The sequence below is a fragment of the Phaenicophaeus curvirostris genome, chromosome 3, assembly GCF_032191515.1.
Source record: "Phaenicophaeus curvirostris isolate KB17595 chromosome 3, BPBGC_Pcur_1.0, whole genome shotgun sequence".
Classification (NCBI taxonomy): domain Eukaryota; kingdom Metazoa; phylum Chordata; class Aves; order Cuculiformes; family Cuculidae; genus Phaenicophaeus; species Phaenicophaeus curvirostris.
The window spans coordinates 66520899-66533098 of record NC_091394.1 but is presented as its reverse complement, the minus strand read 5'-3'; the positions used below and the strand labels follow the sequence as shown (position 1 = coordinate 66533098).

Below are 12200 nucleotides of genomic sequence, written 5' to 3'. Positions count from 1 at the left end.
AGTTGCACGGCAACACTTTCACATATTGCAGTAATAGAAAGTTTTGGCATCTTGTTATTAATACATGTTTACAGGTGACTCATATTAGCATCTTCAGATTGTTATTTGGCACAAACAAATCCACAGCGGCTCCTAGGCACTTCAGAAAGGTGGCCAGTAAGACCTTCTTTTAGCAGTAATCAGTCAAAAAGTTACCCTTTCTACCTCATACTTCTGATTTTATTCTCCAATAGCCCTGTGCTTCTTACTTGTTTGCTCAGCTGAAGATCAGAAGCTCTTACTCCCAGACTAATGACAAGTGGGAAACAAGAAAATCTCCATTTCTTCCTGTGAGAAAAACATTGGGAAGCTGAGGGATGAAATCTGACATCTCCAGCCCATCTGTGCAGCTGCACTCCACAGCTGCTAGTACAAGTCCCAGAGCAGATTAGCAGATGTACGCTGCTGCTCTCCAGCGCGCAGTTCTTGTCCCCATGGGTCATTCAGCCACGCAGCCTTGCACCAGCCATACCACTTGCACATGCAGTGGCCATTTCTCAGAAATCCCACAGCAGCATGCAGGACATGCAGGAGTTCCTTGCACAACTTCTAACTTTCTCTTTTGTGCAGCTGAACCTGTAGCATTTTCGGGTTCAGAGACTTTCTGTAGAACCCCCCACCACATCCACTACCCCAAATCTGGCACAGAGCTTAGTAAAACAACCCACCAGCCCTTCTGCTTGCATACTGTTTCAGCAGAGTGACTGAAAGAGCCTCGTCTCTTTGCCTTCACTTTTTTTCCAATATATACTGTGTGATGAAATCATATGAGCTCATTGGAATTTATAGACAGATTTGGCAAACTGCATATATTTATTTGGGCTCTGAGATCATTTGGACCCTAGGCTGCCTCTTCTCTCTCTCTCTCTCTCTAAGAATACGAATACTTCTTGCTCTCAACTGCCACCTGTTAGAAATTTGTGTGTACACTGTAACTGGTGCCTACCACATGTGCAAATCCTTTCCCAACTGCATTAGGTACTGATTAGAAAGTTTACAGATAAAATTGCCTAAAGTCTAGCCTCTAGAGAAAAAAATCTTGATGGGAATTACAGTTCTGTACTTTATTTTTTTGCAAATAAATAGAGGGCAAATCCATCAAACTGCTTATCCAATATTCCACTGCAACTCAAAGTAAAATTCTGCAGTTTTGTAGTCAATTTACTCTCATATAACCAAACAATTAACTTACACTTCTAAAGGGCTCAGTATTAGGAGGTCTGTCTTATAGTAATAGGGCATCACTAGACAGATGTCCAATAAATCTCATTGCCAGAAATTGTTTTCTTATGAAAAATCAAGTCTATATTTTATACAGAAGTTTTTATTCCCCGGTGTCTATCTGGTCCAAATTCAATCTCTTATCATTTGAAGCTTGACCGCTGCTAATAGCAAATTTGTTTCTTCTAAAGGTTGTTTGCATTTATTTTCATGTTTGGCACCAGGCTTTTAAACAATAAGAAACAAAGAAAATGGGTAGGCTGTCAGATTTAATAACAATAAGCTTTCCTGATATGCTATTTGTTTAGCTTTTGGAAAAGTTAAATATCAGAGCAACATATCTTAAAATATTCAGTGCTTTTCTAACCTACTGCAAGGCATATTTCAGTTGGCAAGAGTTTATCTCAGAAGTGGTAACAAAATGGACCAAACTTTGTCTAGCTCCATGTCACCCTGACAATTGGTCATAAGTCTGACGAGGAAAGTGTCTGACCTCTATAATTTTAAATATGATCAGCACAAATCATCTTTTCTCAAAACCACAAAATGCGAATAAAAAAAAATATTTCTTCTGTAGCATTTTGTTTATCTTCTATATGAAAAAAAAGTTTCACTTTTTGTTACTAACCACGAAAGTTTTAATATTCTATGTACAAAACGCAAACAAGTGGTTATGCTGGGCTTTCCATCTTTTGCTGTCTTTAGGATACATGTTTCACAGACCCAGATAGACTACTCTTCTTTACAGATTTTCTTTCCAGGTATGAAGAGGATAAAAATATTGACAGGTTTAATGTTACTATCATCTCCATTCATGTATGAAACGATCTACTGTGTACTTTGGATCAAGATTCTTGTGAAAAATGCCCTGTCTCCATTTTTAGCCAAGAGGTTCAAGAGGTGCTACATTTAATAATAAAGGAATGTCTAATTCTGAGGGCTCTGGGCAGGCTCCTTCTCTATCTGAGACTTTACTAGGTTGCTTTTTGTTTGCTTAAACTCCTAGAAGGCTTTCTGCTAATATTAAATTTAAATAACGTAAATCTCTCCTAAAAGACCAGCGAGATGGATGTTTTAAAATTCTTATGTATAAAACACTGGAAGAGAGCTCTAATACCACAGCAAGTTTAATACAGTCATTCTTTATCACAATATTTATCAGCAATAGCATTTTGGGGGAACTTTGGATTTTTCAAGGAGTGCTTTCCAGGAAATATCCTTTCTGTTCAACTATTACATGGGTTTTGCATCTTTCACTCTGAACATAGCTCATGCCTTTTTCCCTTCATATAGCTAGTATCCACTTGGATTTGACCCTAGATTAACACCAGTTTAGTCACTGAGACTGAACAAGGGTTCCTAGCCTTTTGTAAATGAAACTCTGCTAGAAAAATGAGCAGCATCCTGCATCTCTGTGATAGCCAACGAGTAGGACTGGGGTGTGGTAGGAAACAGGTGAGTGGATAAACTCACTTGTGAACCAAAACAGAGCTAGGTAACTCTACTGTGCCAAAATTAGCAAAAAGTAAGATCCATCTGCTCTTGCTTTCTTTAAGCTTACTGTGAGTTGCCATGTTTTGTCTCCACTGCAGAAAAAAGCCGAGTATGCTGTAAAATGACTTCCTCCTTTCAAAGTTGTCATGCAGACAGGCAGACCTAATTGCACTCACGTAAACCACAACAGTTCTTTCAGTTTTCTTCTAATTTTTCTGAGATGATTGATATTCCAGATTTCATTAGCACATGATCTTCAGACATTGCTGATGCCGGATTATCGCACCAGGCAGAAGGGACGTACTCCATTCGCTAAACAGAAACACAAGTGATAGGAGGAAGAAACTAGAACCTGTGAACACATTTCAATATTACCCCCCTTCTCACTTGTTCTGACCACCCTTGTGAATTCCCAGCACTGAGCAATCAAAAAGCCATAGCAAACTGGGATAGGTGAACCACACTGGGGAATCTCCAGGATCCCTGATCTCCTCCCAGGAGACCTGGGATGGACTATACTTAGATGCTCTGGCATGATGAACAGCAGCTTAAGATCTTTGTACCCTGACTCATCATTTGACTACTTTACTTCAACCTTCACCATGTATATAGGAATTAAGGGAACAGGGATATTCAATGGGAAAAGTAGGCTGCCATTAAATTCGAGAGTAAATTCTACATTGCATTATAGCACTTGGGCCTTTAAACATGCATAGTTAAAATGATGGGCCTCATGTGCTTTGACATTTAAGGATGCTGTTCACTGATTTAACACAATGTAAATGGAGTGCAACTGTAATTCACTCCAATATGTAGAAGTATTGTAAGATATGCACATGGAAATTAGGGAAATGTTATATACATGCATGCATCTCAATTAGAGCCAAGAAACCTGTCAGTAAATATGTAAAGGGTAAGGCTTGAAAGGAAAGAAGAAATGCTACTGGGCAGTTAAAAAGTGAATATAAAGATTAATTATCTGGGGTTTAGAGTGAAATATTTAGGTTAAACATTTGGAAATCATTTCTATTCCTAAGGTAAAATATTTGCCAAGAGATGTGACTGAGACAGCATCATTCTCTGTGTTCGGGAGCAGAGAAGATGAAAACCATATGTATATAATGCAGAAGGAAGTCCTGCAACAGGGCAGGGATAAACTATATGAATTAAGAGATCCTATCCAACTCATTAGGCATAAATCATGAACTAGCCCTACAGTTCTTACTCCCAGACATGGATGATTTCAGTGGGACCATGCAGATGAGCCAGGGCAAACAACTGAAGAACAAAATGTCCTTAGGATTTAAAGTGGTCTGTGAGAAACCATGTTGACAACAGCAAAAACCAGGTAAACATGTTGAGAAGTTTATTTGTTAGAAATGTTTTTTAATTTAGAGAAAATCAAAATAACTCAGTTTTTCAATCTCCATATAAAAGACTTCAGGTGTTAAATAGGACTTTGGAAAACTTGAAGTAGGCTTTTTTTCCATTTTGTCTTACCCACCACCTACTGCATATTCACAGAGAACTTTTAAGATCACCTTGACAGGAAGAAAATTTTATAGCCTTTCAAATTTAGGAGTGAAATAATAATGCAGTTATTTACATTTGTGAATACTAAGCAGGATATTTTTTTGCTTCTCTGACCTGACTTTACAAGTTGTCTGCAAATCTTCATGGACAGGAAGCAAAGTCTCCAAATTCATTACCTCGGCAAAGAGTGTCATTCCTGGGCTATACAGAGTGCACAGATTTCCCCATGACTCACATATACTCCCTCTTATAAGGACTATAAGAGCTTCTTTTAGAATATAATTACTTTATTTTTAATGAACAACAGTTCATTTCCTGCATCTATTTTATCAGTCTTTCATGTGGATTTACTAGAAATGAATAGGCTCAGATTCACCATTCCCTTCCAGCTCCTCTGCCACTAGACCATGAGAAATAATCTTTATGTTGCCATGAAATAAATCCTGGGCATCCAAACTACCTCATTGCAGGCTAGTCTGGGCATCTTTTACTATTTTGAGTCCTAAAGAGTGACATGTTCAACAAGGGGCTTTCCGTGATGGGGTAACCACATTAATGGACATGGGAAAACCAACAGATCTAATCTATCTGGACTTCCGCAAAAACTTTGACATGATCCCCCACAATACCCTTCTTTCTAAATTAGAGAGATATGGATTTGATGGGTGGACTGTTCGGTGGATAAGGACTTGGTTGGATGGTTGTATTCACAGAGTAGTGGTCAATGCCTCGATGTCCAGGTGGAGATCCATGACAAGTGGTATCCCTCAAGGGTCTGTACTGGGACCAGTGCTGTTTAATGTTTTCATCAATGATATTGACAGCTAGATCAACTGGACCCTCAGCAAGTTTGCAAATGACACCAAGCTGAGTGGTGCAATTGTCACATCAGAAGGACAGGATGCTATCCAGAGGGGCCTATACAAGCTGGAGAAGTGGGCCTGTGTGATACTCATGAGGTTCACCAAGGCCAAGTGTAAGGTGCAACACCTAGGATGGGGAAATCCATGGTTTCAATAAAGGATAGGGGACGATGTGATTGAGAGCTGACCTGCGGAGAAGGACTTAGGGGAGTAGTGTGTCCAGTTTTGGAATCCCCAACATGAGAATGATATGGAGCTGTTGGAATGGGTGCAGAGGAGGACTATGACGGTAATCAGAAGCCTGGAGCAAGTCCCATACAAGGACAGACTGAGAGAACTGGAGTTGTTCAGGCTGAAGAAGAGAAGGCTCTGGGCAGACCTTATAGTGACCCTCCAGTAACTGAAGGGGATTTACAAGAAAGCTGGGGAGGGACTTTTTACAAAATCATGTAGTGATAGGATGAGGGAGAACAGCTATAAATTGGAAGGGGGAAGATTTAGGCTAGATGTTAGGAAGAAATTCTTTATGATGAGGGTGGTGAGAGACTGGAACAGGTTGGCCAGGGAAGTTTTGGATGCCCCCTCCCTAGAAGTGTTCAAGGCCGGGTTGGATGGGGCCTTGGGCAGCCTGATCTAGTGGGAGGTGTCCCAGCCCACGGCAGGGGATTGAAACTAGATGATCTTCCAACCCAAACCATTCCATGATTCTATGATTCTCTATCCCAAATATGAAAGTGCATTTATGCAATCATTGATCAAAAAATAACTGAAACTATATCAGAACAACTTCTAAACATAAGCGGGATCAAGTTTATGTAGAGCATTTTTCTGCTCTTAAAATCTTCAGACAGCATTCCAAAACATTCTGCTTCATGGTTTTTAGTCTGCAATCTTGTTCCATCTATTATACTTCAGACATCCTACCACCAGTCTAGCAACGACTGTGTTGATCAGTACTGGGCTCAGGACTCACCCTTGCAGAACCCGACTCTGCAAGTCAGCAGTGACCTACTCTCACAGCTTGTCCTTCATTACCACTTTTTATCAAGTTATTCAGATCACCTTACAGTATTCTTAACTAGAACAGATTTTCCCACTTTGCCTATGGAAATGTCATGGAGGACAGTATTCTATATCCACTAAGGTCCAGCTCTGTCAAAGTTACTGTTTCTGGTTGGTATATGCAAAACAGTAACGAGCATAGCTGTATGTAAGCAACCGCTCAAATAGGCTTTGCATGCCCAGTGACATGGTTTACAACAAAGACAATATGAACATTTAAAAGAAAACCTTTAGTGAGGATGATTGTATAGAAGGTAAAAGTAACATTTGATTCTTATAGGAACAGATATTTTGTTAATTAATGTCTTGGGCGTCTAAATATATTACCAATGCATACTAAGTTACTTGCTTTTTGAGACTCAGGTTTTAGCTGACAATATATTGCCAATCTTTACTGGCCTATCAAGTCTCTGAGATGTTCCATAAAGGCAACACAGGCCTCTGTAGTACAGAATTAGTATTCAGTGCTTGTTCACAGACAATGTATTTGCAGTTTTACATATCTTTTACACAGAACGATGCAAGCAATTCTACCTCACTACTCCTGAATAATGAATTTTACAGAACCTTTCTGCTTTATCCAGAAAAAGTAAGAAAAGCCAAGTGTATGATTTTTGCCCTTTCCCAGGTGAAAAGGGCGGTGTTATCTTTCTTTCTACAGGTATGGCATCAGCTTTTAGAGCACAAGAAAAGACGGGAGCATGACAGTCACAGGATGAAGAATAATAAAAGATATCAAAAGAAGATCCAAATGAAAAAAAAAATAGCATTACTTCTCCATTATAGACCTGAAAATTCTTGTTTCCTTTCTCTTTCACTTTCCTTCACATAATCACTGACTTTAGATTTGTTCTTGCAGAAAAACTTCCAGTTGAAGGCATCAGCAATACCAGAACTAGAATCAAAGGGAGGACTGATACGTAAGGTACTAATGTCCCAAAAGAAAAATTTCCCAAAATAAAACACATCTTTGGTTTGTTTGGTTTTTTTTTGCACTAGGGACTGATAATAGAACAATGCCTCCCATTGTTGCTTTTTACTCCTCAGCTGTCTGCTTTCACTGGGGGCTGCATACATCAACAGGCTGGGGAGGCACTCAGAACCACCTTTCCTAAAGAGAATTATAACACTGCTCAGCTCTGTTACTGCAGTGTACATATGAATCTGCCCTGCCTAACACATGTGCATACAAAGCTATTCTTCAAGACTTCTCACCCAAAGTCCTACAATATACAAACTTTCCACACAGTACGGGTAGACAGAATAAAGCCCAAGGAGCTCAAAGTATCTACAAATGCACTGACCATGTGAGAAGCAGACTACATTAGGGGAAGGAACAGAATGTGTCAAGGAGAAAAGCTAATAAAAAGGTTGGGTGTTCAGGATTGGAATTACGAGAACCACCTCATACAGCTAAACCCTGATTTCTTACCAGTGGAGGAGGAAAAGCAAACATAACTGTACAGGAGAGAGATGTGATACAGGATTTCATGAGAAGAGTTCCTAACAAAATTAGGAAAAAAGAACAAAACATGATTTAACATAAGTGTGGACAGAGAAAAGATGAGAAAGCCTCTTCTTGTACTTCCAAATTGCTTAGTCTTTCTCTACTTCAACATACTTACAAGAGATTTCCACAATCTACTGAATATGTGAGTAATTTCACCTCTTTAACATGTGACATCACTAGCATTGTGCTTTTCCATAGTATTCAGGACAGGAACACACATTCTGTAAGGCTCTTTCAAGCACAGAGCATGTTGTGTAGTGGTAATAACAATGTGTTCGTAGTCTTATTTATCAAAATGAGTACTGAGTGATACAACACCTTCTACATGTAACAGCAGCAACCTTACATCCCCATAAGACACAACGGATGTTGTTCATTCACTGAAACTATAGAGAGACTAAAGATTGGGCCAAGCAAATTCAAATGAACATTACTGGTACAGAGGTCCCTTGTCAGCACCCTGTCATCTTCAAGATATTCCTACCAAAACCTTTCTGTAGCCACGGAGGTAAGAAGTTAAATAGATGCTGCCACCAAAGCAAAGCAGATGTGTGATGCTGTTCAACGGGATTTTTTTTTCCTCTATAAAATTACATAGGAAACATGCAGACTGCCTAAACTCTGAAACACAACTGATTGCAAAGGTGCTTCCTGTCACTGGGGGATCCAAGTTCAACTTGCACTCCAGATGATTACCTATGTAGCTTGAGGTGCTGCTACAAGTTCTGCAGCATGAAATCACAAAGTTCTTTCAGACTGGAAAATCAAATGTAAAGAAAGCCTTACCCTTGGGTAAGACTGATGGGTTTAATGCTGATGGGAACACAGCTATATCCTATGGCTGGCTGGTATGGGTAAAAGCAATAGTGAGAAGGACAAGGAAAAGAAGAGCATGTAATCTGGTTTCAGTCTTGATTTTGTGTAGTACATTACACAGTATCCTTGCAGAGCAAAGCTGCTACAGAATATCAAACAATATAGGTAAAATCTTGGAAGTTTATGCATATGAGGGCATTAAAATAGGTTCAATCATGGAAGATTGCTTTCTTTTTTGAAGTCTTATTTGTCTGGGTTTTTTTACTGAACAGGCTAAGAACATTGCACTTACAAAACTATTAGTAATATGACAGGGTGCTGACTTCACTTAAGCAAACTGCAGGAGTACATTTCTAAAACACATAAGCCAAGGAAGGGCATGGTAGGCTGCCATTCCCTCAGACATTAGAACAAAGTTTATTTATCCAGAACCAAAGGAAACATCAGTGGAGAGCACAGCAATGAAAATGATGACTGAGCTTGACTTCTGACCTCTCTTTTTTCTGTCTCTGACCTTTCCACTTAACCAAACTTCAAACTCAGCCTACGGTATGGCACCAGGCCTTCATCCTGCAACATTTTGAGTGTACTCAGCATATTGAGGTGCTGCTGGGATTTGCTAAGAGGATTATATGATCAAATCCAGATTTAGGTAACATCTGTGATAGAATGATGTCCAAGCTGTTAGTCATTAGCTGCTAAAAAGGAGGAGCTGTTATTACTATTATCCCCTTTTTATGTCAAGCCGATGGTGTCCTGTTTATCAGACCTGTTAACTCCCTGTTGTCACATGAGAAACTCAGTGATTTAAGCAGCTATTATGGTTGTGAGACAACTTGTCAGTTTAAAACAGTGTGAATATCTTACTTAGAAGGAGAAAAAAAAATTGTTTGGCCAACCTATGTTTAACATTAAGAGTTATGCATGCATTCAGAGTTGGAACGCAAAATAGCAAACATACTGCTTTAGCTAGTCATGCCAAGCATGATATCACAGTGAATGAATAAGTTCTATCATACCTGCAGGAACAGATAATTCACATAACGAGTATTTGCCAAAAAGAGGGAAAGGTGTCTGCCACAAACACAACATTTTGAGTATATTGAAATCCTACATATTAGAGAAACATTTAAAGCAGTGTTGTATTTGATGGAAAAGTATAAAGTGCACACAAAAAATATGCAGTAAATAAAACACATGAGCATAGGATAAGAAGTGTATCAGATGAATTACTTTCCAAACACAGTTTTACCATATTGTCTCTGAAAGTACTATGTGTGGAAAAAATTTGAAATGGTCATGGGTCACCTTTTTGCATACATCAACGCAATGACTTTCAGTTTACTCTACAAAAGCAATGGGATCACTAATGATTAGCATTTTAAAGACATGCAATCACAAGTTATGATTATATACCATTCTTCAGGCCAGCAAGAGTTAGCCCACAACTTCATTTACTTGCATTCCAGAAGCTTCATTGGGACTACTCATGTAAATGGCAATTCAACAGGGCAAGAGGTTCAGAGTTCAGTACTTAGCTTTTGCTTGCTTAATTTAATGCAACTTAAAAAAAGTAAGAAAAGTAATAGTAAGCAATAATAGTTAAAAATCATTTGCCTACTTAGCTAAACATTTAAACAAATTGAAATCACTGCCTTACAGTTTACTGTCCTCTGAAATAAACAAAAGATCACTTACCATATATTCCATGTTGGAAGCAGGTGGGAAGACTTTGCCTCTGACTTGATTATGGTAATCAAGAATGGCAATCATGTCATTCTGTGAAATGTAGCGCTTCCGCCTGGCTTTGGGAATATTTGCAGAGTCCAGATGAGCTGCCAAAGCTGTCTCAATGTCAGTGAAATTATCGTCTGACAGGAGTAGGTCAGTGGAGTTGGGTAATACTAAGGCACTTGTTTCACAGAGAATGGAAAATAAGAAAGCACAACTGATTGCAGCAATTACTGTCATTTTGGGGCCAAAGGAGAAAGATAGGCCACAGAGGTACTCTGCTTTAAGTCAGGGCAGTAGAAAACAGATCTGTAGAAGAGAAGATGTCAAAGATGTAATTCTCTACATTTGAATAGCAAGACAAAGTGAACTGGCAGGCTGTGATTCGAAAAATGCTTCTGTCTGTCAGCTCAATCATAAAAACAATCCAGTGAGAACATGTTACTGAGCAATTTTCAACAACTATTAAAGTGATAATACATTCTTACTACAAACACACCACATCAAGTATCAATATACCATGAATGACCAGAGCTGGTATTCCTGAAATAGTGACAGTGCTATGACACCAGATCAGTCCATAAACCACACTATAAATCTTAAATGGGGAGACTCCAAGAAACCTCACAGAATATTTTATACTGAAAATTAAAAATACATCCTAGGCTACGCCTGTCCCCATGCATGGACTGCTTTAACACAATGTGGCACAGACAAACTAGTAGGCAAAAGGCAAAACAAAGCATGAAAGCAGGACAACTCAGAAACAGAAGTCAAATCTTAACTTCAGCAAAATGTGATAAGCATTGATAAAATTGCATGCAAAGCAAACTTATTGAACTGAATGGCTTACCTCTGGATAATACCAAGAAAAAAAAAAAAGTATACAGTCTATTGTTCTCCCAGTATATATAGCACTCTCCTATATGATGGTATGAACCTCTAAGAAGGAGTGCCTCTTATTACAAACCCCCAAAGAACAACTCTGCTGGTTTAGAAGCTTCTGGCCACAGGCGCTGCTAACGGCTTTTATATGTTACAGTCTGTATGAGCCAGAACAGGCAGCTTCTCTCAAGGTCCCCGCTTGGCCCAGGCGAGAGGGGCGGAGCTCTGCGAAGCAGGGGCAGCGATTGGGCGGCATCACTGCAGTGTAGGTGGTTTGGCTGTGCAGTCACTCCCCCAGTTTCTGTAGTACAAAGAGGCAACCTGCAAAGCGCTCTTTTTTTCGGTACTTCCTACCTTTCTGTTTTGTTTTGGGTTTTGGGGGTTTGGGGTCTTTTTTTGCCTTCTGCTTGTTTGTTTGTTTGTTTGCATCACGCTCCCTTGGCAAACGTTCCTTTACGCGACTCCTGGAGCACGGGAGGAGCAGCACGAAGCGCAGGGAGCTTGCAAACCGCTGTCGCCTCGGTCCTAGGAAACGGACCCGCTGGCAGGAGGCTCCCCCCCCACCCCCCCGCCGTGGGCCGGACACCCCCGGCGAAGCGAGGGCTCCGCGCCCCGAGCCGCGCCCGGCAGCGGGAGGGCCCGCGGGCGGCCGACCCTCCATTCATCGCCGGGCGCGCTGGATGCGCCGGGGGCGGCCCCTCCCTCCGCGCCGCACGCCTCCCACCCCCTTCGCCTCCCTCCCTCCCGCTCAGGGAACGCGGGACAACGCTCCAGGCAGGTTGTGGCTAGCCGGTATCGGTTACCTGAACGTCTGCCATGAGAAACTACGGGAGCAGCGGGACCGAGAGCTTCCTCCAGTGCCCGGGAGACATCTGTTTCGCGTTAACTGGCGTGTAGCTGGAATTACTTAGGCACAGAATGGTCCAGCCACTCACACAGCAGAGCTGAGGGCATAACACTGAGGCCATGACGAAAGCCAGCAGAGAGAAGCAGCAGCCCCCGCCAGCAATTGTGTGCTTGGTGTAGGAGATGGGAGCAACACAATG

General features: G+C 40.7%; 1 protein-coding gene across 1 annotated transcript in view; it reads right to left on the bottom strand.

Annotated features, from left to right (window-relative positions):
* Window positions 1-11297, bottom strand: part of PI15 (peptidase inhibitor 15) — a 28402-nt gene extending 17105 nt beyond the window's left edge. The window contains exons 1-2 of the mRNA XM_069854243.1: window positions 11123-11297; window positions 10237-10578 (exon numbers count right to left, since the gene is read on the bottom strand). Coding sequence (XP_069710344.1) covers window positions 10237-10509 — 273 coding nt within the window. The 5' untranslated portion in view covers window positions 10510-10578; window positions 11123-11297. The remainder of the gene's footprint in view (window positions 1-10236; window positions 10579-11122) is intronic.
* Window positions 11298-12200: the final 903 nt, after the last annotated feature.